Below are 25,115 nucleotides of genomic sequence, written 5' to 3'. Positions count from 1 at the left end.
TATTGGAAAATTATGTGTTATTTGGGAGAATAAAGCAAAGAAGGGTGGTAGGAGTGTTGTTGGCTTGATGTTGCCGTTTTTTTGTTTTTTGTTTTTTTTGTTGAGTCGGAGTCTTGCTCTTTTGCCCAGGCTGAAGTGCAGTGGCACAGTCTTGGCTCACTGTAACCTCCGCCTCTGGGTTCAAGCAATTCTCCTGCCTCAGCCTCCTCAGTAGCTGGGATTACAGATGCATGCCACCACACCTGGCTAATTTTTGTATTTTTAATAGAGATGGGGTTTCACCATGTTGGTCAAGATGGTCTTGAACTCCTGACCTCAGGTGATCCACCCATCTTGGCCCCCCAAAGTGCTGGGATTACAGGCGTGAGCTGCCACACCTGGCCTGATGTTGCAGTTTTAAGTAAGGTAGTCAGGAACATATTTACTGAAGGCTAAGCATTCAGCCTTCTTTTAATTATTATGCAGAAGGAGAAAGGAACATTTGAGCAAGATTTAAAGGCAGTGATTGAATGAGCCATGAGAAATACGGGGGAAGAAAGTTCCAGAACAGTGAGTTTAACAGACCGTGAGGCAAAGACTCAGCCAGGTGTGTTGGAGGCCTTGTAAAGACAGCAAGGTGGCCACTGTGGCTACAGTGGAATCAGTGGTGATGAAGAAATTAGGTCAGAAAGATAAGACAGTGCCAGATTGTTTAGGATTTATAGGCCATTGTAAGGACTTTGAACTTTACTCGTATTAAAGAGGGGACCATTATGGGAGTAATTTAAGAAATGGAATAATACAATCAGTTTATATTTTTAAAGGATCACTCCCTCTTCTGAGTTGAGATTAGACTGAAGCCAGGCAAAGGCAGAAGCAGGGAGACTAGGTAGGAGGCTACTGCAATAATTCAGGCAAAAGATAATAGTGACTTAGACCACAGGCAGTGGTGGAGGTAGTAAGTAGTGGTTGGATTCTGTGTATTTTTTTAAACTTGTTAATTTTGAATAATTTCAAATGTTAAAAAGTTACAAGAGTATTACAAAAACCTTCTGTGTACTTTTCACTCAGATTCCCCAGTTATTAACATTTTAACATATTTGCTTTATCTCACTTACTGCTTTCTCTACAGGCACACACACTTTTTATTTCTGAACTGTTTGAGCGTATGTTGCAGACATGCTGACCTATGTGGTACTTTGGTGTTCATTTCCTAAAAACAAAGATAGTCTCCTTATACAGTTGCATTAGTCAGCTTGGCTGCCATAACAGAATACCACAGACTGGGTGGCTTAAACAAAGAAATTGATTTTCTCACAGTTCTAGAGGTTGCAGAGTTCAAGATCAAGGTCCAGTTTGGTCTCTGGTGAGGGCTCAGGGCTCCTTCCTGGCTTTGGTCTGTCACACAGACCAGAGTACAGTGGGGCGATTGTGGCTCACTGCACCCTCAGCCTCCCAGGCTCAAGTGATCCTCCCACCTCAGCCTCTGAGTAACCCAACTACAGTTGTGCAATTACGCCTGGCTAACTTAAAATTTTTTTTGGAGAGATAACATCTTACTGTGTTGCCCAGGCTGGTACCAACCTCGTAGAGTTGTGGTGAGGATGTAAGTTAATATCTGTATCCTCTTTAAAACAGTCCCTGGCATATATAAAGTATTAAATAAATTAAAAATTAAAGGCTGGGTGCAGTGGCTAACGCCTGTAATCCTGGCAGTTTGGGAGGCCCAAGGCAGGTGGATTACCTGAGGTCAGGAGTTTTAGACTAGCCTGACTAACATGATGAAACCCCATCTCTACTGAAAATACAAAAATTAGCCAGGTGTGGTGATGCGCACCTGTAATCCCAGCTACTCAGGAGGCTGAGGCAGGAGAATTGCTTGAACCTGGGAGGTGGAGGTTGCAGTGAGCCGAGATCGCGCCACTGTACTCCAGCCTGGGCGACTACCTCAACCACTTTTTTAAGACTCTGTCTTAAAAAAAAAACAGAAACCAAACAAAAGAAAAGGCAGTAGGCCGGGCATGGTGGCTCATGACTGTAATCCTAGCACTTTGGGAGGCTAAGGTGGGTGGCTCACTTGAGGTTAGGAGTTCGAGACCAACCTGGCCAACATGGTGAAACCCTGTCTACTAAAAATACAAAAATTAGCCAGGCGTGGTGGCCGGCACCTGTAATCCCAGCTACTCGGGAGGCTGAGGCACAAGAATCGCTTGAACCTGGGAGGCGGAGGTTGCAGTGAGCCGAAATTGTACCACTGTACTCTAGCCTGGGTGACAGAGTGAGACTCAGTCTCCAAAAAAAAGAATAAGGCAGTGAACAAGAGAAATTCAGTCTTCTGGGTGCTTATAATCCAGTGGGGATACAGACAAGTACACTACAGTGTGATAAATGCTATAGTAGGTAAAGTATAGGGTGCTTAAAGACCACAGACTTTAAGCATCTTCCCAGACTACCTCAACCACTTTTCATTCCTCCAGAATTTCCAAAGTGCTCTGACTAGAGTGGAGAGTTTACATTGAGGAAAAGTAGTAATAAAATAGTTTGGGGTGGTTTGCAGGAAGAAGGAGAGATTTAACATGGGGGTGGTCAGAAACTGACATGAGTTAAATTTAAAATTTTGGACGTTTTCCTATGGATGAGTAGAAAACCACTGAAAACTGTTTAGGATGAGTTATAGAAAAGGAAAATTCTGACTAAAAGAGAAAACACAAGTTAGCAGGGTTTTTGGCAATTGTGAGTAATTCATTAAAGATGGAACTTTGAATTTGAGGGGGGAGAAATGAGACTGGAAGAGAAGGCAGGATGCAGACTGTAAAGGAAGCTGAAGTGTTTCCGCTTTTTCCATTGAGCAGTGTGAAATCATTGACAGATTTGATATGAGAAATAATTAGATAATTTTGCATATTTGAAAATGAATTTGACTCCCACTTTCCTACCTTGCTCCCCTGTTAAAATAGAAACGGGGATTAATTTATATCCTGCTCCTGAATGCATGTAAAATTTATACAAAAATACCTTCTATAAAAATGATTTGTAATCTGTAGACCTAATACCTGGAGATGTCTTGAGATATAAATTCACATCCTTTGGGCTGTGGGTTTTTTGTTTTCTCCAAACAAATCTGATCTTTTCTTAAAAAAAAAAAAAAAAGGAAGGAAGGAAGAGAAAAAAAAGAAAAGAAATAAATTTGGCAACAATATAGGGAGGAAATTTAAGGGGAGCAAGTCTAGGGGCAGATGCCTAGGAGGCTGTTGCAGGAGTGGTCCAGGTCAACGATACTGAAACCCGGAAAACAGCAATAGTAGGAAGGGAAAGACAAGAGGGTATAAAGTTGAGAAATATTATTGGAGACAAAATTGGCTAGAGTTTGGAGATTTATTAATGGGTGTAAGGGTGTAAGGGTGTAAGGAGGAGTCAGAAAGAATTGCTAAAATTCTGACTAAGGAGTAGTAACAGACAGAAAAAGAGAAAGGTGATTAATAGAATAATAAGGCCGAGTGCAGTGGCTCATGCCTGTAATCCCAATACTTTGGGAGGCTGAGGCAGGCGGATCACCCGAGGTCGGGAGTTCGAGACCAGGCTGGCCAACATGAAGAAATCCCATCTCTACTAAAAATACAAAAAAAATTAGCTGGGTGTGACGGCGCATGTCTGTAATCCCAGCTACTCGGGAGGCTGAGGCAGGAGAATCGCCTGAACCTGGGAGGCAGAGGTTGCGGTGAGCCAAGATCGCGCCATTTCATTCTAGCCTGGGCAACAAGAGTGAAACTCCATCTCAATAAATAAATAAATCACAATAAAATAAAATATTAAAATCAGCTGGGTGCGGTGGCTCATGTTTGTAATCTCAGCACTTTGGGAGGCTGAGGCTGGTGGATTCCTTGAGGCCAGGAGTTCAAGACCAGCCTGACCAACATGGAGAAACCCCGTCTCTACTAAAACTACAAAATTAGCAGGCATGGTGGCGCATGCCTGTAATCCCAGCTACTTGGGAGGCTGAGGCAGGAGAATCACTTGAACCCGGGAGGCAGAGGTTGCAGTGAGCCGAGATCGTGCCATTGCACTCCAGCCTGGTCAACAAGACCGAAACTCTGTCTCAAAAAGAAAATAAAAAAAAACATTAGCCAGACATGGTGGCATGTGCCTGTAGTTCCAGCTACTTGGGAGGCTGAGGTGGGAGGATCACTTGAACCCAGGAGGCAGAGGTTTCAGTGAGCCAAGATTGTGACTGCATTCCAGCCTGGGTGACAGAAAAAAAAAAAAATTAAAATCAAGCTCAGGGTGCCTCGGAGACTTTGAAGTGGATGTGTACATTGACTGGTAAAGGGAAATCCAGGCTTGATATTTACAAATATGGGAGTCATTGATACATTGGTTGAAGTAGTTAAAGCAACTAGAAGGAGGTGATTATGCTGATAGCATTCCATTTGCTGTGCATTAAGCCCTATCTTAATTGTTTTCCATATATTGTTTTATTTAGTTCTTCTAACAATCCTGTGAGGTTATCATTTTACAAAGGAAAGCAACATAGAGAAGAGTTAAGTAATGTAAAAGACTCCAAAGCTAACAAGTGACAGAGCCAGAAATGGAAAAGATTGACTTAAAGCCTGAAATCTTAAAACACTATGCTATGAGTAGAGAAGAGTGCTCAGGAGAGAATCCTGGAGAACATCAACATTTAAACAAGGATGATCACAGCCAGACTGGCTACCTGTACATGATTCTAGAGGAGGACCCAGAGAGGTAGGATGAAAACCAGGAGAGTGGTTAAGACAGAAGCCAAAGGAGAAAGTACTATGACAGATTATTCTGTGTGCCAAAGCTACAAAGAAATAACATTAAAAAAAAAAATCTCCATTGGGTTTAGTAAATTGAATTTATTAGTAAACTTGAAAATTGGCGTTTGAGTGAACTATTGGCAACATAAATGAGATAATTTATAAAAAGCTCTTAGCATGGTAGATTGCATATTTTTTAAGTGCAATAAAAGAGTGGCTCCTATAATTATGGAGTTAATGGGAGTTAAAAGTGTAGACAGTGATCATACAAAACTCTTTCAGACTCTTCACACTAAAAGGTCTTAACTAACATTAGGCAAGGAAGGAAAGGCTAGGGGTAACCTAAGGTGGTCGCAAGAAAACTTTAAGATAGGAGAGACGTGTATATACCTATGTTGAGAGACAGCCTGAAGGAATACAATGTAAATATATAAATAAGAGGTCGGGTGCAGTGGCTCATGCCTGTAATTCCAGCACTTTGGGAGGCCAAGGTGGGTGGATTACCTGAGGTCAGGATTTCAAGACCAGCCTGCCAACATAGTGAAACTCCATCTCTACTAAAAATACAAAAAAATTAGCTGGGCATGGTGGCAGGCGCCTGTAATCCCACTTACTTCAGGAGGCTAAGGCAGGAGAATAGCTTGAACCCGTGAGGCGGAGGTTACAGTGAGCCAAGATTGTGCCATTGCACTCTAGCCTGGGCGACAAGAGTGAAACTCTGTCTCAAAAATAATAATAATAATAATAATGATAATAATAATAATATAAATAAGAATCAAACTAAATTACAAGAAGCAAGGATAAGCCAGGCGCAGTAGTTCATGCCTGTAATCCCAGCAATTTGGGAGGCTGAGGTGGGCAGATTGCTTGAGCTCAGGAGTACAGGACCGGCCTGGGCAACATGACAAACCCTTGTCTCTACTAAAAATACAAAAAAAGTTAGCCAGGCATGGTGGCATGCCTTAAGTCCCAGCTTCTCGAGAGACTTGAGCTGGGAGGATCACCTGAGCCCGAGGAGGCTGCAGTGAACTGTGATCGCACCACTGCACCCCAGCCTAGGTGACAGGAGTGAGACCCTGTCTTCAAATAAACAAAAAACACAAAAAATGAAGCAAGCATAGTTAATGTAGTATAATGTTCTCAAGGTGTGAATAGAGTCTAGGAAACAGTATGTAGTGGAAGGATTACTCTTTAATAGGAGTAATGCTTTTTACTAGGTAAATTGATCTAGGTAAGTTTAAATGTGGATACATTTTTTTGACAAGATAATTTCCATCTAATGACTTTTGCCTTCTCTGTGAAACACCATATAAGCTTATCTCCTGAGAGTGAGAAGTGATGTGGTAAAGATTCGGGCCTGACAAGTGGTTAAAATTCGAAATACTTCTTTGAGAGAGGATGCTGACTAAGCACATGTGGAGGGTCCAGGTGAAGAAGGAGACTTTTAATTTGTATGATTTAAATTTTTTTTGGTACGATTTTTCTTCAGCAGAATCCAGCAGAAGAAATAAAGGTGCAGTAAATGCAGTTAGATTGATCCAAATTTGGGATTTCATTAAGTACATGAGATAGAAGGCTGAATTAGAGAGGAGAAGGACAAGAGTATGAGGGTTTTAAAAAAATATTGGTTTAAATAATGGACAAAGACTCTGGAATTGGTGAAGAATTGAGTACTGAGAAAAGAATGTAGAATTAGAGAAAATAAAAAGCTGAGATCTTGGTGAAATTAAAGAACAAGTATAATAGGAGTGGGAGACTGTGATCAGAGGAGGAGATTTTTAAATGTGCAAAGGAGTGGTTCTTGAAGGTCACCGAATATGAGGTCAAGGAACCGAGAGACAAGAAAACATGGTAGATCATCCATTTAGACATTGAAATTACCTAGCATAATAATGAAGCTTAAGGGGACTTTGCTCAGGGTTCCAGATAGTACATTGATTGGGCCTTGTTGTGAGCCACTGAAAAACTTAACCAACTGGGCGCGGTCGCTCACACCTGTAATCCTAGCACTTTGGGAAGGCCAAAGCGGGCAGATCACCTGAAGTCAGGAGTTTGAGATCAGCCTGGCCAACATAGTAAAACTCCATCTCTACTAAAAATACAAAAAAATTAGCTGGGCATGGTGGTGCACACCTGTAGTCCTAGCTACTTGGGAGGATGAGACAGGAGAATTGCTTGAGCCCAGGAGGCAGAGGTTGCAGTGAGCTGAGATTGTGCCACTTCACTCCAGCCTGGACGACAGTGAGACTCCATCTCAAAAAAAGAAAAAGAAAAGCTTAACCTAGATGCATACATAGGATTGTATTATTTTGCAGGACATTCGTCTAGTGATGAAAGCAGCAGCAGAGCCTCCCTTCAGTAGATGGGAAGACTAAGATGTATCTGAGTAGTATCTGGATTGGTTGATGGGGAGGAGGGTCTATCTATAATAAATGTTAAGCAATTTGCTTAAGGTCGCATTCTGATTTGATTACAAAGCCCATGCTCTTTCTACTAACCTTGGTATTTCTGCAACAAGTTGAGCATGTTCAGCTCATTTTTTTTTTTTTTTGTCTTCCCAGATGTTTGAGACTATAATTGTGTTTTATTTTAGCTTCTCCAGAGTTACTGGGTCTTTTTTTTAGTGCCAAACATCTACAAAGTGAGGGAGAAATCTCCTTGAGGAGTATCTTGAACAGAATCTTAACCTGAAGTAGTCAAGGTTTTTAGTATGTTTGGTAAACTGATCCATTAGTTCATTTGCTAGTTTGTCTATCCATCCTTCCTCCCTTCCATCCATTAGTTCATTTGTCAGTTTATCCATCCATCCTTCCTCCCTTCCATCTATGTAATTACATTCATCTTTTTATATCCATGTAAGAAAAAAAATACCAGTTATAGTTTGAGAACACTGTATTTGGAATAAGTTGAAATAACTGTAAATTGACTCATTTGGTTTTATTTATTGTCTTTTGTCATCTCTAGCTGCATATCCCCACCGTTTGAATCTCTTTTACCTTGCCAATGATGTCATACAGAACTGTAAAAGGAAAAATGCAATCATATTCCGTGAATCATTTGCTGATGTACTTCCTGAAGCAGCTGCTCTAGTGAAGTAAGTAAATCTTTGTTGCTCTATGGGATCTAAACTTAGACAATTTAGAATTTTAGTTTCTTTACCCATTAAGAACTGTAATAGTTGAACATGCTTGAAGATTGAAGGATAATTTGCCTAAATGGTTGATTATTACTTTCTTATTAACACACACGTCTTTTTCTTTCTCTTTCTCTTTCTCTTTCTCTTTCTCTTTCTCTTTCTCTTTCTCTCTCTTTCTCTCTCTTTCTCTTTCTCCCCCTCCCCTCCCCTCCCCTCCCCTCTCCTCTTTTGTTTTTGAAACAGTCTCGCTCTGTCACCCAGGCTGGAGTGCAGTGGTGCGATCTCAGCTCACTGCAGCCTCCGCCTCTTGGGTTCAAGCAATTCTCCTGCCTCAGCCTCCCAAGTAGCTGGGACTACAGGTGCATGCTACCATGCCCAGCTAATTTTTTGTATTTTTAGTAGAGATGGAGTTTCACCATGTTAGCCAGGATGGTCTTAATCTCCTGACCTCATGATCCACCTGCTTCAGCCTCCCAAAGTGCTGGGATTACAGGCATGAGCCACCATGCCCAGCCATGTTTTTCTTTTAAAAACTCTTTCTTCTGTTTTCAAAAGCTGGTCTCCTGTTTATCCTTACTTGACCATGTATGTCTCCTGGTGATAATCTCTGAATGTGCTTCCTTCTAACTACTGTGTCTGTTTTGTTTGTTTTAACACATTTCATTTCTTCTGAGTCTTACTGAAATTTTTTTCCCTCCATGAAATCTGTAAAGAGAAATGGAAATTATTTCCCAACGTCATACTCGCAACTCCATATTGATTTAACTTCATTTTTAGTGGTAATTGGATCCAGCACTTCCCACAGTGTATTCCTATGAAATGATCAGAGGAAGAAGGGTTCTGTGCTCAAATAAGTTTAGAAAATGATCCATACTACTTTTCCTTTCCTGAAGATTCAAAGTTCACATTACCATATCAATAATTTGATTTCTTTTTGGGGCTTTACAATGCTAATTTCAAAACAGCATTTCCTGGCTGAGCACGGTGGCTCACACCTGTAATCCCAGCACTTTGGGAGGCTGAGATGGGCAGATCACAAGGTCAGAAGATCAAGACCATCCTGGCTAACACGGTGAAACCCCATCTCTACTAAAAAATACAAAAGAATTAGCCGGGCATGGTGGCGGGCACCTGTAGTCCCAGCTACTTGGGAGACTGAGGCAGGAGAATGGCGTGAACCTCAGAGGCAGAGCTTGCAGTGAGCCCAGATTGTGCCACTGCACTCCAGCCTGGGCGACAGAGTGAGGCTCCATCTCAAAAACAAAACAAAACAAAAACACAGCATTTCCTGAACTCTGACCATGGGCCCTTCTTTTTGAATGCCTATTGAACATCCCCACATTTGGGGAGAATTCTGGTATATATACAGTACAAGCTTATATCTCATCTTACTTTTGCCCTGTATTAATAGTGTGTTCTTTGTGTTGCATCCGTATTTGTAAATTGTTTTCTACAAGAGACACACACAGTTACAGGATAAACAATATATGTAACAATATATAAACAGTTATATGGAACAACCATAATAGCTAAATGCTTCCTCAGATTATGTATTTATTATCATTGACCCATTTGTATTAACCCAGTCAGAACTGAGTGATCCTGTGAAACTGGAATATATTGAAAATAAGAAATAAAAGAACTGACTGATCCCTCTTCCTTCCTTAGGATTGTTAACTTGAAATGTCTACCTTGCTATTAGAAAAGATTAAAATATGGTACTACTTGAATGTACTAAGTAAACAAGTACATAAAATAATAACACCTACCATTTGTTGGATATTTATAATTGACTAAATATTATACAGAGTGCTTTATCATTTAATTTTGAGAACAACTATACCGTGGGCACTATTGTTACACTAATTTTTTCTTTTTTTGAGATGGAGTTTCGCTCTTGTTGCCCAGGCTGGAATGCTATGGCACAATCTCGGCTTACTGCAACCTCCGCCTCCTAGGTTCAAGCAATTAGGCAGTTCTCCTGCCTCAGCCTCCCGAGTAGCTGTGATTACAGGCATGCGCCACCATGCCCAACTAATTTTGTTTTTTTAGTAGAGATGGGGTTTCTCCATGTTGCTCAGACTGGTCTCGAACTCCTGACCTCAGGTGATTTGCCTGCCTCAGCCTTCCAAAGTGCTGGGATTACAAGAGTGAGCCACCGCGTCTGGTCTTGTTACTCTAATTTTAAAGAAGAAGAAACTGTGACTTCGAGAGGTTAGGTAAATTGCCTAAGCTCCAAGAGCTACCTGGAGGCAGAGAGCCAGATTCCCACTTCAGGCTATCTAAATCCAAAGCCCATGTTCTTTGCCACTTAACCACTAATCCATGCTGCCTCTTTATATATAAAACCCAGTGTAATTGTGAATAAGAACAACAATACACTAGAGTTTCTGCTATAAATATCACTGTAATATCTGTAACTTAGCCTAGTGTTTCCTAGACATGAATTTCATGACCTATTTCATGGATTAATATACAGTTGTCAACCTTTTTTTTTTTTTTTTTTTTACCATGTAAAGATATGTTTAAAAACAACTACTTTGTGTGTTACTACCATTATTTCATGGAAAAAAGTGAGAAGGACATAATCTTGGAATAAAGTACAGTTCTTAAATTAAAACCTTAAGCCCCCAAGAATGTTTTAACTCAATGAAACATGTCTTCAGAAACCTGTAGTAAACATCATATGTAATGATGAAACAAAGCATTCCAAGACAGAAGTCCTCCATTATCATTACTGTTGATCATTATGCTGGAGGTTCCATTTATTTAGAAATGAATGAATGAATAAATAGGTCAGGTGCAGTGACTCATGCCTATAACCCCAGCACTTTGGGAGGTCGAGGCAGGCAGATCACTTGAGGTCAGGAGTTCAAGACCAGCCTGGCTAACATGGTGAAACCCCATCTGTAGTAAAAGTACAAAAAGTAGCTGGGTGTGGTGGTGCACACCTGTAATCCCAGCTACTTGGGAGGCTGAGGCACAAGAATTGCTTGAACCTGGAAGGCAGAGGTTGCAGTGAGTTGAGATCGTGCCTCTGCCCTCTAGCTTGGGTGACAGAGCAAGACCCCATCTCAAGAAAAAGAAAAAAGGAATGAATGAATAAATAAAATGCATTTAGAAGAGACAGACTTGTCATTACTTGCAGGTAATATAATTATCTACATCAGGTGGGCTGGGCAACCCTTTTCTATAAAGGGTCAATAGTTCAGTAGTTTACGCTTTTTGAGCCATAGTATCTCTGTCACAGCTCTTTAACAATGCCATTCTAGCATGAAAGCACCAAACAGTACAGAAACAATTGGGTATGACTATGTTCCAATAAGAATAGGCAGCAGGCCAGATTTGGTCTGAGGTCCATAATTTGCCAACCCTTAGCCTACACAGAAAGTCATGATGATCAACTAATAAGATAACTCAGCTAAATAGCCAGATTCAAGTTGAACATACAAAATCAGTAGCTTTCCTATGTATGCCAGCAGCAACTTATTTTAAACTGTAATTAGGAAGAAAGATTTATTTTGGAAGACAAAAAATAAAAGAAAAACCCCACCCAAGAATAAATATAAGAAATATGTAAGGCTTTTATAAAAAAAATTTTAAAAATTTAAAGGATATTAAAGAAGATCTGGATAAATGAAGAGATATATATGTATGTGTATATATATATGTATATATACATATATATGGGGTTTTTTGAAGGGAAAGATTTGGTATTGTTAAAAATACATTTCTTTCCTAATACGTAATTTATACTCTATAATCCCAATCAAAATCTCAATAGGATTTCCTGTGGAAGGATAAATATCCAAGGTAATTTTTTTTTAAGAATGGTAAGGTTAAAATTCCCTACCAGTTATAAAATATATCTTAAAACAATAAACAGGAATGGAAGATTGTATTAGTGAAACAAAATACACTCTTGCTTATAAATAAATTAATTATAAATTATATGGTAAATCAGAGGATATTAAAATAAGAGCTTAATGCCAGGTATGATGGTTCTCATACCTGTAATCCTTGCACTTTTAGGAGGCTGAGGTGGGAGGATCACTTGAGGCCAGGAGTTTGAGACTAGCCTGGGCAACACAGTGAGAGCCTGTCTCTGTAAAAAAATTAAAAATTAGCCAGGTATGTTGGCATGTGCCTGTAGTCTCCTAGCCACCAGGAGGCCAAGGCAAGAGGATCTCTTGAGTCCAGGAGTTCAAGACTGAAATGAATTATAGTCATACCATGGCACTCCACACTCTAGCCTGGGTGACAGAGCAAGATGCTATCTCTGAAATAAACAAATAAAGGACTTACGTATTCCTTAAACAGCCCCATCCTGACCACCACTTCCCCTTTTAAAACTCACGCCTGTAATCCCAGCACTTTGGGAGACCAGGGAGGGTAGATCACAAGGTCAGGAGATCGAGACCATCATTCCTGGCTAACACAGTGAAACCCCATCTCTACTAAAAATGCAAAAAAAAAAAAAAAAAAAATTAACCGGGCGTGGTGGCGGGTGCCTGTAGTCCCAGCTAGCCGGGAGGCTGAGGCAGGAGAATGGCATGAACTCGGGAAGCAGAGCTTGCAGTGAGCCGAGATCACGCCACTACACTCCAGCCTGGGTGACAGAGCAAGACTCCGTCTCAAAAAATAATAATAAAAATAAATAAAATAAAGCTCTTATTCACAATTCTACTATAAACTGATTTCTTTTCTGAATTTTTTTCTGTTAACTTAAGACTGTTTTGAGTCCTTTAATTCAAGGAGGGCAAATGTCTAGAAGTTCCTGGCAGGTAATACAGATGAGTAAAGTAGGTTGAGTATGAGAAAAAAATCCACTTAAGAAGGACAGCAGTTACTCAGTCCTTGGCTAATGGCCATGAAGAAATGTGAGCCCAGCATTAACATACGCTGCCAAACTTTTCTCACTTTTAAACTAGGACAGAAATTTGGATTTTTATATGTGTGACATTGTCAGATTTAAAAAATAATATTGCTGACAAAACACATTTGATGATCATATTGCACCATGGGCAACTTATTAGGGACATTAATTTTATTCCTTGAGTCCCTTTAAAGTGTTTGTTGATTTCACTTGATTAAAAGTTGGTATGGGGTGGACTCACGGCCACATGTTAAAAGAGATGCCCAAAGAAGGGAAAGTAGGACTTTCAGATAAGTTGGGAAACTATTTTCTCTAGTACTTATCTAATTATTTCAGTTCTTTTTATTAAATTTCAGTTTATCTTTTCTATCACTGGTTGGAAATTCCATGGGCTGGAAACCTGGAGAAAGTATTTTAGATATACTAGTTATTATTGTAAGAAAATATGTATGTGAGAGGGAGGGGTAAAAATGAAAGTTAAACCAACCTGATATTTGCCATTTGTGTCCTAGAGGTCCTAGCTAAGGGACAAAAATACCAGTTTATCTGAATATACATCACCGTGAGACCAGAATAGTTGAAACTTTAATTTGAAGCACAGGGAAAGAAAAGTGTTTATGAATGTCAGAGTTGAGTTACACTTGGGAAACGGTGGACTACTCTGCAACCAGCAATGACTTCAATAAGTTATATATAGATTATGGAAGAATCCCTTTAAGAACTGAGGGTTTGCTTGTATTGTGTCAGGATGGTGTAAGAGTAGGTATATCTTTGATGTGGGTAGAGCTTTCCAAAATCCTGTCCCTATCCCAGGTGTTCGTAAAAGGCAATTATTTGTGCTTATACATTTTCATCTTTAATTGAACTGAAAAATGAATTTATGCTAGTTGTTATATAAGAGCTTAATGTGATTTTATTGACTCTTAAGGGTGTATAGAGAATTATATGGATGATCTTTTTTGGGAAAAGGTGTCATGACAGATTTTGAGGAAATAATGAGCTTGTTACCAGTTAAATACCCATAATCTGAAAATTTGAAATCCAAAATGCTCCAAAATCTGGAGCTTTTTGAGCACCAACATGACGCTCACAGAAAATGCTCATTGGAGCATTTTGGATTTCAAATTAGAGATGCTCAACCAGTAAGGATAATGCAAATATTCCAAAGTCTGAAAACAAACTTTTTTCTTTTTCTTTTATTTTCTTGTCTTTTTTCTTTTTCTTTTTCTTTTCTTTTTTTTTTTTTTGAGACAGAGTCTCGCTGTTGTTGCCCAGGCTGGAGTGCAATAGCGCAATCTCAGCGCACGGCAACCTCCGCCTCCCAGGTTCAAGCAATTCTCCTGCCTCAGCCTCCCCAGTAGTTGCCACAGCACCCGGCCAGTTGAGAATTTCTACTTAAATGTTATATGTCCATATTCAGTTCAGAATGCCTGAAACAGAACACACCTTACTTTCTGTAAAGTCCTACTCCTACAGTTTCAATTTATGTGAAAATATGTTCAATATAAATTGAAAATTGCTATATAAATGGTAACTAACTTTGGAGATAAGCAGATTGGATTTTATTATTTCTTCTTTTTTTTTTTTTTTTTCTTTTTTTTTTTTGAGACGGAGTCTCGCTCTGCTGCCCAGGCTGAAGTGCTGTGGACGGATCTCAGCTCACTGCAAGCTCCGCCTCCCGGGTTCACACCATTCTCCTGCCTCAGCCTCCCGAGTAGCTGGGACTACAGGCGACTGCCATCTCGCCCAGCTAATTTTTTGTATTTTTTAGTAGAGACGGGGTTTCACCGTGTTAGCCAGGATGGTCTCAATCTCCTGACCTCGTGATCCGCCCGTCTCAGCCTCCCAAAGTGCTGGGATTACAGGCTTGAGCCACCGCGCCCGGCCGCTTTTTTCTTTTTCTTTGAGATAGAGTCTTACTCTGTCACCCAGGCTGGAGTGTAGTTGCACGATATCAGCTCACTGCAACCTCCGCTTCCCGGGTTCAAGCGATTCTCCTGCCTCAGCCTTGAGTGGCTGGGATTACAGGCACACGCCACCACACCCAGCTAATTTTCATATTCTTAGTAAAGACAGAGTTTCACCATATTGATTAGGCTGGTCTCGAACTCCTGACCTCATGATCCTCCTGCCTTGGCCTCCCAAAGTGCTAGGATTACAGGCATGAGCTACTGCACCTGGCCCAGATTTTATTATTTCTTTCTACAAAATGAGAAAAACTGAAGTCCAGAGCAGTTAAGATACCGCCCAAAGGAAAATGACAATTTAGTGTAAGTCCTGGGACTAGAACCCAGATTTTTCTAACTCTTGGTCCTCTATTGTTTCTGTTCTGCCAAATAGCCCTCCTAAATCTAACTTACAGTTTTTCATTTTATAACAGCCCCTTAGTAATCTTAAATTTTTCTTTCTTATTTCTTAGTCACTTACCAACAACTGATTCTTCTGTTAAAGTTTCTTCCTCCTTTTCTCTCTGCCTTTTGATTTTCTGTTATTGTTGCTCTGTTTGATACATGAATATTATATCCTGCTAACTATTTTCCCAGTTTGTTACCTTTTTCATTCACTTCAAACTACATACACATAGATGTCCAGAGATACAATGGTTTAAGACCATAGTCTCTGGAACCCAGTGTGCATAGATTTGAATTCTGGCTCTGCCATCTCATAACTCTATAACTTTACGTAAATAAAATTAGTTTCTCATCTGTGTAATGAATCCAATAATAGTACCTACTTCATAAAGCATGGAAACTAAATGAGTTAATAATATATATAAAGGGCTTAGAACAGTGACTGATGTTTAATAAACAACAAATGTTAGCTGTTGCTATGATGAGGAAGATGACTGTGCCTACTACTGCTATTATTATAATTAACAAATTAGTATTAGCAAGGCATACTCTGAAATCCTTTAAAATATATTTTTACATTGCTTTATGATTTAAGAAATTTCTGGCTGGGTGTGGTGGCTCACACCTGTAATCCCAGCACTTTGGGAGGCCGAGGCAGGTGGATCACCTGAGGTCAGAAGTTTGAGATCAGCCTGACCAACGTGGAGAAACCCTGTCTCTACTAAAAATACAAAATTAGCCAGGCGTGGTAGCGTGTGCCTATAATCCCAGCTACTCAGGAGGCTGAGGCAGGAGAATTGCTTGAACCTGGGAAGCAGAAGTTGCAGTGAGCCAAGATCACACCATTGCACTCCAGCCTGGGCAACAAGAACAAAACTCCGTCTCAAAAAAAAAAAAAGAAAGAAAGAAATTTCCTTTCATCTTTATTATTTTCTTTGATTCTCAAATCAAATATATGATATAATTAGGGGCAAAGATTATTATCCTCATTTTACAGATGAGGATACTGATGATAAAATAAGTCATATAAAATGACTTGAAGATAGGAAACAACATTAAAAAATAAGAGAGGGCTGGGTGCGGTGGCTCATGCCTATAATCCCAGCACTTTGGGAGGCCAAGGCAGCAGTATCACCTGAGCCCAGGAGTTCGAGACCACCCTGGGCAACATAGGGAGACCTCATCTCTACTAAATTAACTGGGTGTGGTGGCATGTGCCTGTGTTCCGAGAGGTGAAGGCTACAATGAGCTGTGATGGTGTCACTGTACTCTGCCCTGAGCAACAGAGTAAGAGCCTGTGTCAAACAAACAAAAAAAAGGGATGCCACTTAAAGACTTCTACAGTCAAATCTCAGTCTTCCCATCCTTACCACCAACTCTCCTAAATCCCAGTAATGAGCCATTGCTCTAGCCAGCCGCTCATACTATATATCTTTTCTCTTTTTTTTTTTTTTTTTTGAGACGGAGTCTTGCTCTGTCGCCCAGGCTGGAGTGCTGTGGCCGGATCTCAGCTCACTGCAAGCTCTGCCTCCCGGGTTCACGCCATTCTCCTGCCTCAGCCTCCTGAGTAGCTGGGACTACAGGCGCCCACCACCTCGCCCGGCTAGTTTTTTGTATTTTTTAGTAGAGACGGAGTTTCACCGTGTTAGCCAGGATGGTCTCGATCTCCTGACCTCGTGATCCACCCGTCTCGGCCTCCCAAAGTGCTGGGATTACAGGCTTGAGCCACCGCGCCCGGCCTATATATCTTAATATAAGTGCTTATGAGTTTTTCTTCAAGGAGTAGCTCTTCCTCCTTGGGAAGCAGCAGAGCTTAGAGGTTAAAAATGCAAGGTTTGGAGTCAAACTTGCAAGGTTGCATGGGTTTCAATCCTGGATCTCTTACTTGGTAGAGTAATTTATTTAACTTTCTCATGCTTCAGTTTTCCCATCTATAAAATGAAAATAATAGTACAGTTTGTCTCTTAGGGATACTGTGAGGATTAAATAGGCTAATATATGTAAAGCATTATAAAGGAACATGAAAGTACTCTAAAAATCAGTGAACTAAGTATCCATCTCAAGAAGTTTTAAAAGAAGAGCAAAATAGCCCAAGAAAGGAAGGATATAATAAAATAAGAACAGAAACTAATGAAAAAAAAAAAAAAAAAACAAATACACAGTGAGGTACTTTCACTGTCAAATTCATAGAAAGAATAGAATAGTGTTTGTCGGGGACTGGGGTAGGGGTCAGGGAATGGGGAGTTATTGTTCAATGGGTATAGAATTTCAGTTTTGCAAGATGAAAAGAGTTCTGGAGATATGGATGGTGGTGATAGTTGCACAATATGAATGTACTTAATGCCATTGAATTGTACACTTGAAAATGGTTAAGATAGGCTGGGTACTATGGCTCACGCCTGTAATCCCAGCACTTTGGGAGGACAAGGCGAGCGGATCATGAGGTCAGGAGTTCGAGACCAGCCTGGCCAACATAGTGAAACCCCGTCTCTACTAAAAATACAAAAATTAGCCAGGCATGGTAGCATGCACCTGTAGTTCCAGCCGCTTGGGAGGCTGAGGCAGGAGAATCACTTGAACCCGGGAAGTGGAGGTTGCAGTGACTCGAGGTTATGCCACTGCACTCCAGCCTGGGTGATACAGTGAGACTGTCTCTCAGTAAGTAAGTAAGTAAGTAAGTAACTAACTAACTAACTAACTAAATAAATAAATAAATAAAAAGTTTACCAAAAAAAGAAAAGCCGGGCGCTGTGACTCACGCCTGTAATCCCAGCACTTTGGGAGTCCGAGGTGGGTGGATCGCTTGGGGTCTGGATATTGAGACCATCCTGGCCAACATGGTGAAACCCCATCTCTACTAAAAATGCAAAAATTAGCTGGGCGTGGTAGCGCACGCTGTAGTCCTAGCTACTCGGGAGGCTAAGGCAGGAGAATCACTTGAACCCGGGAGGCAGAGGTTGCAGTGAGCTGAGATCGCCCGACTGCACTCCAGCCTGAGCGACAGAGTGGACTCTGTCTCAAAAAAAAGAAAAGAAAAGAAAATCGTTAAGATATCTGGGTGTGATGTGGTGGCTCACACTTGTAATCCCAAACTCCCATTGGGAGGCCAGGGTGGGTAGATTGCTTGAACCCAGGAGTTTGACACCAACCTAAGCAACATGGTAAGACCCCATCCCTACAATAAATACAAAAATTAGCTGGATATGGGGGCGTGTGCCTGTGTTTCCAGCTACTCAGGAGGCTGAGGCAGGAGGATCTCGAGGTCAAGGCTGCACTGCAGCCTGGGTGACATAGTGAGATTCTGTCTCAAATATGAACTCTTTAATAACGGATTCTGGGGTATAACACTTTCTGTATAGAAAAAATAAAGTTAAATGATTTCCTACACTGTACACAGAAATGTATTACAAGTGAATTACTTTGGTGTGTAAAACAAAACTTTAAAATTATTTGAAGAAAATATAAATATTTTTATGATTATAGGGGATAAAGGCGCTTAAGACACAAAAAACAGTAGTAAAAATATTTGAGTTTGATTACATAAAAATTAAACTTCTGCATTACAAAAGATAACATAAAATTAAAGTGATACATTAGGGAAGATATTTGTCATAGACTAAGTTATATGAGTGGGAATTAAGTTAGGAGATAGAAGAGTGGCAAATTTGAATTTTTAGAATGAAAATATATCCTCATACCCTGTTTTTCAGCTTTAAGATTTTTTGACTAAGTGTTGACTGTCTCTCTCTTGAGGTGATCCTTCCTCCCTCCCTTTCCCTGTCTCGAGCTGTTCTCCTGCCTCAGCCTCCCAAGTAGCTGGCACTATAGGTGTGTGCTACCTGGCCTGAGTCAACCCATTACTTAGTCTTTTATTCAGACATTTAGCAAATGTTACTAAGGACCTGTAAGATAGCACGTTATTCTGATGACTTCCCAGTAATGAGGTATTGATAAAGGAAAGAGACTCCTCTGAGTGAGATACAAGATTATGGTGTTTAGTTTTACATAACTGTGACATCTGGACACCTCCTCTTGTACTTTATCAACTTTATCCTTTGAAGTAATTTGCTAGTACCTTCCTGTTATAAGAGTAAGGGGGGTGTCACTAGCAAAGAAAGCATCTGTTGAATATCCTAGCAATTCTATAAGGTCACTGTTGAACATCCTAGCAATTCTACAAAGTCAGCCAAATTTTTTTTTTAACTTAAAAATCAAAGAACAAAAGGTTATGTAACTAAGCATGTTACATGGCTTGTGGTGATTATAAATCTGTGAAAATTGACATTGTGGTCAGTAGTGGCTTTTTTTTTTTTAACTGGAGTTTTGCTCTTGTTGCCCAGGCTGGAGTGCAATGGTGCGATCTCTGCTCACCACAACCTTTGCCTCCCGGGTTCAAGCAATTCTCCTGCCTCAATCTCCTGAGTAGCCGGGATTACAGGCATGCGCCACCACACCCGGCTAATTTTGTATTTTTAGTAGAGACGGGGTTACTCCAAGTTGGTCAGGCTGGTCTCGAACTCCCAACCTCAGGTAATCCACCTGCCTCAGCCTCCCGAAGTGTTGGGATTACAGGCGTGAGCCACCACGCCCAGCCAGTAGTGGCTTTTTAACCTCCCAGGCTGGAGTACGGTGGCACGATTACGGCTCACTGCAACCTTGACCTCCGGGTTTCAAGCAGTCCTCCTACCTCAGCTCCCCAGAAAGCTGAGACTACAGGTGCGTGCAACCATACCTGGCTAATTTTTGTATTTTTTGTAAAGGCAGGGTTTTACCATGTTGCCCATGCTGGTCTCGAACTCCTGACCTCAAGCCATCCTCCCACCTCGACCTCCCAAAGTGTGAGACCTGTCTCAAAAAGGAAAAAAAAAAAGAAAACAATATCCTGTTGTCATTCATTCAGCTACTATTTAGTAACAGCAAAGAAACAACAACGAATAAGTTGTAATCATTGTTTTGAAGAAGTTCTGTAGTCTAGTTGAAGAAACAGACGTTTATATATAATTATGACTTGACTTCTGGCAGAATAGTCAACCGTCTATTCCAAGGAGTCGTTTTGTTATAAAATACCTGTGTCCCAGCAGATCCAAAAACAGTGGATGTATTAGAATGGCAAAGCCAACATTAACCAACATGCGGATAACATTAATAGTATGTGATCTTGGCATTTAAACTAGGCTCTGGAGAAGGGCAAATGTGCTCTTGGGTAATTAGCTCCCCCTGGCTTCTGAGATATATTTTCTCCATATGAACATATTTTCTATTTAGGCCACAAGGAATCCCATAGGTTAAGATCAAACAAACGTGCTCACAGTGAAAGATCTCTGAACACACAGAAAAACAAACCACCACAATTGAAAATCCGTTGATTTAGTTCCTCCCAAAATGAGTTTCAGAGATTGGAATTACCAGACAGAATGTATAAAGCAATGTGTATGAAATGTTAGAGAAGGATTAAATGGAATAACAAAATGAACAACAGGTAAGATATTTGGACAGATTGAGAAAAATAATTTATAGGAACTCTTGAAAGAAAAGAGAATACGCAAGAATGTAGTTCTGAAGAAATCAGAATGCAACAGGAGAAACAAGGAGTGGGGAAAATGAATAATGAAGGCCAGGTGTGGTAGCTCACACCTATAATCCCAGCACTTTGTGAGGCCAAGGTGGGAGAATCACTTGAGCCCAGGAGTTTGAGACCAGCCTGGGCAACATAGTGGGACCTCATTTCCACAAAAAAATACAAATTAGGCAGGTGTGGTGGTGTGTACTTATAGTCCCAGCTACTCAGGAGGCTGAGGTGGGTGGGTCACTTGAGCCTGGGAGATTCTGTACAAAAGGAGAGAACTTTTGAGTGATTTAGAAGATAACACTGTTTGGCCGGGCGTGGTGGCTCATGCTTGTCATCCCAGCACTTTGGGAGGCCAGGGCAGGCAGATCACATGTTGGGAGTTTGAGACCAGCCTGACCAACATGGAGAAACCCTGTCTGTACTAAAAATACAAAATTAGCGGACCTGGTGGCGCATGCCTGTAATCCAGCCAGTTGGGAGGCTGAGGTGGGAGAATCACTTGAACCAGGAGGTGGAGGTTGCAGTGAGCCGAGATCACGCCATTGTACTCCAGGCTGGACAACAAGAGCGAAACTCCGTCTCAAAAAAAAAAAAGATAACACTGGCTGAGAACACTTTAAAAGTGATGAAAAATATGAATCTAAGATATAGGAAGCAATAACATACTAAATAGCATAAGTAAAAAATTTTATACCTAGTTATTGTAATGAAATTATAAAACAAGCAGTTTTAAAAGCATCCAAAGTTTACATCTACTAGGGTAATTATAATTCAAAACAAACAAAAAACTAGAAAATGACAAGGCTGAGGGAGGGTGTGGAAAAATTGGAACCCATTTACATTTCTCGCAGTAATGTAAAATGGTGCAGTTGCTGTGGAAAACAGTTTGGTGGTTCCTCAAAAATTAAACTTAGAATTACCACATGATCCAGCAGTTCTACCTCTAGATATATACCCCAAAAGAAATGGAAACGGAGACTTAAAACAGATAGTTGTATAGGCATGTTCATAGCAGCATTATTGACAGTAGCCAAAAGGAAGAACAATCCACATGTTCGTTAGTGGATGAATGGATAAACAAAGTGTGATGTATACAAACATGGAATATTATTCAGTCTTAAAAAGGAAAGAAATTTTTTTTTTTTTTTTTTTTTTTTTTTTTTGAGATGGGGTTTTGTTCTTGTTGCCCTGGCTGGAGTTCAATGGCGCGATCTTGGCTCACTACAACCTCCGCTTCCTGGGTTCAAGCAATTCTCCTGCCTCAGCCTTCTGAGTATCTGGGATTACAGGTGCACACCACCATACCCAGCTAATTTTTGTATTTTTAGTAGATATAGGGTTTCACCATGTTGGTCAGGCTGGTCTTGAACTCCTGACCTTAGGTGATCCGCCCACCTCAGCCTCTCAAAGTGCTGGGATTACAGGCGTGAGCCACTGTGCCCGGCCAAAAAAGAAGGAAATTCTAATACATGCTGCAACATGGGTGAACTTTGATGACATTATGCTAAGTGAAACATGCCTGTCACAAAAGGACAAGTATTATATGATACCGCTTACATCAGTCACCTTCAGTAGTTAAATTCAGAGACGAAGTAGAATCGTGGTTGCTGGGGAAAGGGGAGAATTGAAAGTTATTGTTTAGTGGATATAGTATACCAATTTGGGAAAATAAAGTTTTGGAGTTTGGTTGCACAACAATGTGAATGTACTTGACTGTTGAACTGTACACTAAAAAATTGGTTAAGATGGTAAATTTTATGTGTATTTTACCACGTTTTTTTTTAAAAAAGGAATGACATTACACTTTCTTCTGGGTGATGGAACAAGACCCTAAACCTTAAAAAAAAAAAAAAAAAAAAAAAAGATAAATGCTACAAAATGGTTGAAACCATGAAAACATGCTGAAATAAGCCAGACACAAAAGGACAAATATTTATCAAAATACCTAGAATTGGCAGGTCCATAGAGAGAGAAGATTAAAGGTTATCAGGAGCTGGGAAAAAGAGGCCAGGGGGAGTTATTGGAACAGAGTACTGTGGTCTGAATATTTATGTCCCCCCAAAATTCATATGTTGAAACCTAGTCCTTAACGTGGTGGTATTTAGAGATGGAGCCTTTGGGAGGTGATGAGGTCTGAGGGAGGTAGTGACAAATTTTGGAAATAGTAGTGAAAATTGCACAACATTGTGAATGCAGTTACTGCCACTGAATTGTACATTTAATGGCTGAAATGGCACACTTTATGTTACATATATTTAATCACAATAAAAAAATGATTAAAAAAAAACAGCAGCCAAAAAAAGATCAGTATAAAAGGACTACAATTAAAGAGTAATAATTGGAGCTGGGCATGGTGGCTCACACGTGTAATCCCGACACTTTGGGAGGCCGAGGTGGGAGGATTGCCTGAGCCAAAGAGTCTGCGACCAGCCTGGGCAACATGGTGAGATTCTGTCTCTAAAAAAACACAAAATTTAGCCAGGTGTGGTGACATGTGCTTGTAGTCCCAGCTACTCAGGAGGCTGAGGTGGGAGGATCACCTAAGCCTGAGCAATCCAGGCTGCAGTGAGCCAAGATTGCACCACTGTACCCTAGCCTGGGGGACCAGAGTGAGACCCTGTCTCAAGGTGAGGTGGTTGGGGGAGAAGTATAATTGGAATGATTGTAACCCAAAGAAATGATAAATGTTTGAGGTGATGGGTACCCTATTATATACTCCAATGTGATTATTACATACTATATCAACATATCTCATGTACCCCAAAAAGATACACATCTATGTACCCATAAAAATTTTTTTAATTTTTAAAAAAAGACTACAATTAAACTGATGACAGACTTCTCAGCGGCAATGGAAGCCAGAGGCAGTTGTGAAAAAATATTTTTATAGCATTAATAGAAAGTAGCTGTCAGTGTAGATTAGCATACAAAGCAAAACTACTTTCAAGAAGTAGGAAAACATAAAGACAAAGAAACGAAAACAGATAATTCACCATCAGCAAACAGACCCTCTCTTTTTCTGTATATAGTGTATATATAATAATATATATACACTATATATATACACACACACAGACATAATTTTTTTTTTTTTTTTTTTTTTTTTTTTTTTTTTTTGAGAAGGAGTCTCACTCTGTGGCCCAGGCTGGAGTGCAGTAGCCGGATCTCAGCTCACTGCAAGCTCCGCCTCCCGGGTTCACGCCATTCTCCTGCCTCAGCCTCCCAAGGAGCTGGGACTACAGGCGCCCACCACCTCGCCCGGCTAGTTTTTTGTATTTTTTAGTAGAGACGGGGTTTCACCGTGTTATCCAGGATGGTCTCGATCTCCTTACCTCGTGATCCGCCCACCTCGGCCTCCCAAAGTGCTGGAATTACAGGCTTGAGCCACCGCGCCCGGCCATAATTTTTTTTTTTTTTCTCTGAGACGGAGTCTTGCTCTGTCACCCAGGCTGGAGTGCAGTGGTATGATCTCGGTTCACTGCAAGCTCCTCCTTCTGGGTTCACGCCGTTCTCCTGCCTCAGCCTCCCGAGTAGCTGGGACTACAGGCGTCCGCCACAATGCCCAGCTAATTTTTTGTATGTTTAGTAGAGACGGGATTTCAGCATGTTAGCCAGGATGGTCTCGATCTCCTGACCTCGCGATCTGCCCGCCTCGGCCTCCCAAAGTGCTGGGATTACCGTAATTTTTTTTTAACCAAGAAGAATCACTGAACCATCACCAAACTTCTAAATGAGTTTTACACTGGGAGGTTAGCAATATATGTAATATTATATGTATAATATATGCAATATAATATACATAATATGGCACGCGCGCACACACACACAGGCATATAATTTTTTTTTTTTTTTTTTTTTTGAGACGGAGTCTCGCTCTGTCACCCAGGCTGGAGTGCAGTGGCCGGATCTCGGCTCACTGCAAGCTCCGCCTCCCGGGTTTACGCCATTCTCCTGCCTCAGCCTCCCGAGTAGCTAGGACTACAGGCGCCCGCCACCTCGCCCGGCTAGTTTTTTGTATTTTTTAGTAGAGACGGGGTTTCACTGTGTTAGCCAGGATGGTCTCGATCTCCTGACCTCGTGATCCACCCGTCTCGGCCTCCCAAAGTGCTGGGATTACAAGCTTGAGCCACCGCGCCCGGCCTATAATTTTTTTTTTAACCAATCAAGAAGAAACACTGAACCATCAACAGACTTAATAAGTGAGTTTTACTCTGGGAAGTTAGCAATAAGGATGGTGAGTCATGCTAGCAATAAAATATATGAAATATCTGGCCAGGCATGGTGGCTCATGCCTATAATCCCAGCACTTCGGGAGGCTGAGGCAAGCAGATCACTTGAAGCCAGGAGTTCGAGACCAGCCTGGCCAACATGGCAAAACCTGTCTCTACCAAAAAATACAAAAATTAGCTGGGCATGATGGCGCATG

General features: G+C 40.8%; 1 protein-coding gene across 4 annotated transcripts in view; it reads left to right on the top strand.

The window, feature by feature from the left end:
- The window catches only part of RPRD2 (regulation of nuclear pre-mRNA domain containing 2), a 123,657-nt gene that overhangs the window by 53,049 nt on the left and 45,493 nt on the right, over positions 1–25,115 (top strand). For all 4 annotated transcript variants that reach the window (XM_010387266.2, XM_010387265.2, XM_010387264.2 and 1 more), the window contains exon 2: positions 7,722–7,851. In XM_010387266.2, coding sequence (XP_010385568.1) covers positions 7,722–7,851 — 130 coding nt within the window. The remainder of the gene's footprint in view (positions 1–7,721; positions 7,852–25,115) is intronic.

The sequence above is a fragment of the Rhinopithecus roxellana genome, chromosome 8 (assembly GCF_007565055.1).
Source record: "Rhinopithecus roxellana isolate Shanxi Qingling chromosome 8, ASM756505v1, whole genome shotgun sequence".
Lineage (NCBI taxonomy): Eukaryota > Metazoa > Chordata > Mammalia > Primates > Cercopithecidae > Rhinopithecus > Rhinopithecus roxellana.
This window is presented reverse-complemented; position numbering and strand designations above follow the sequence as displayed.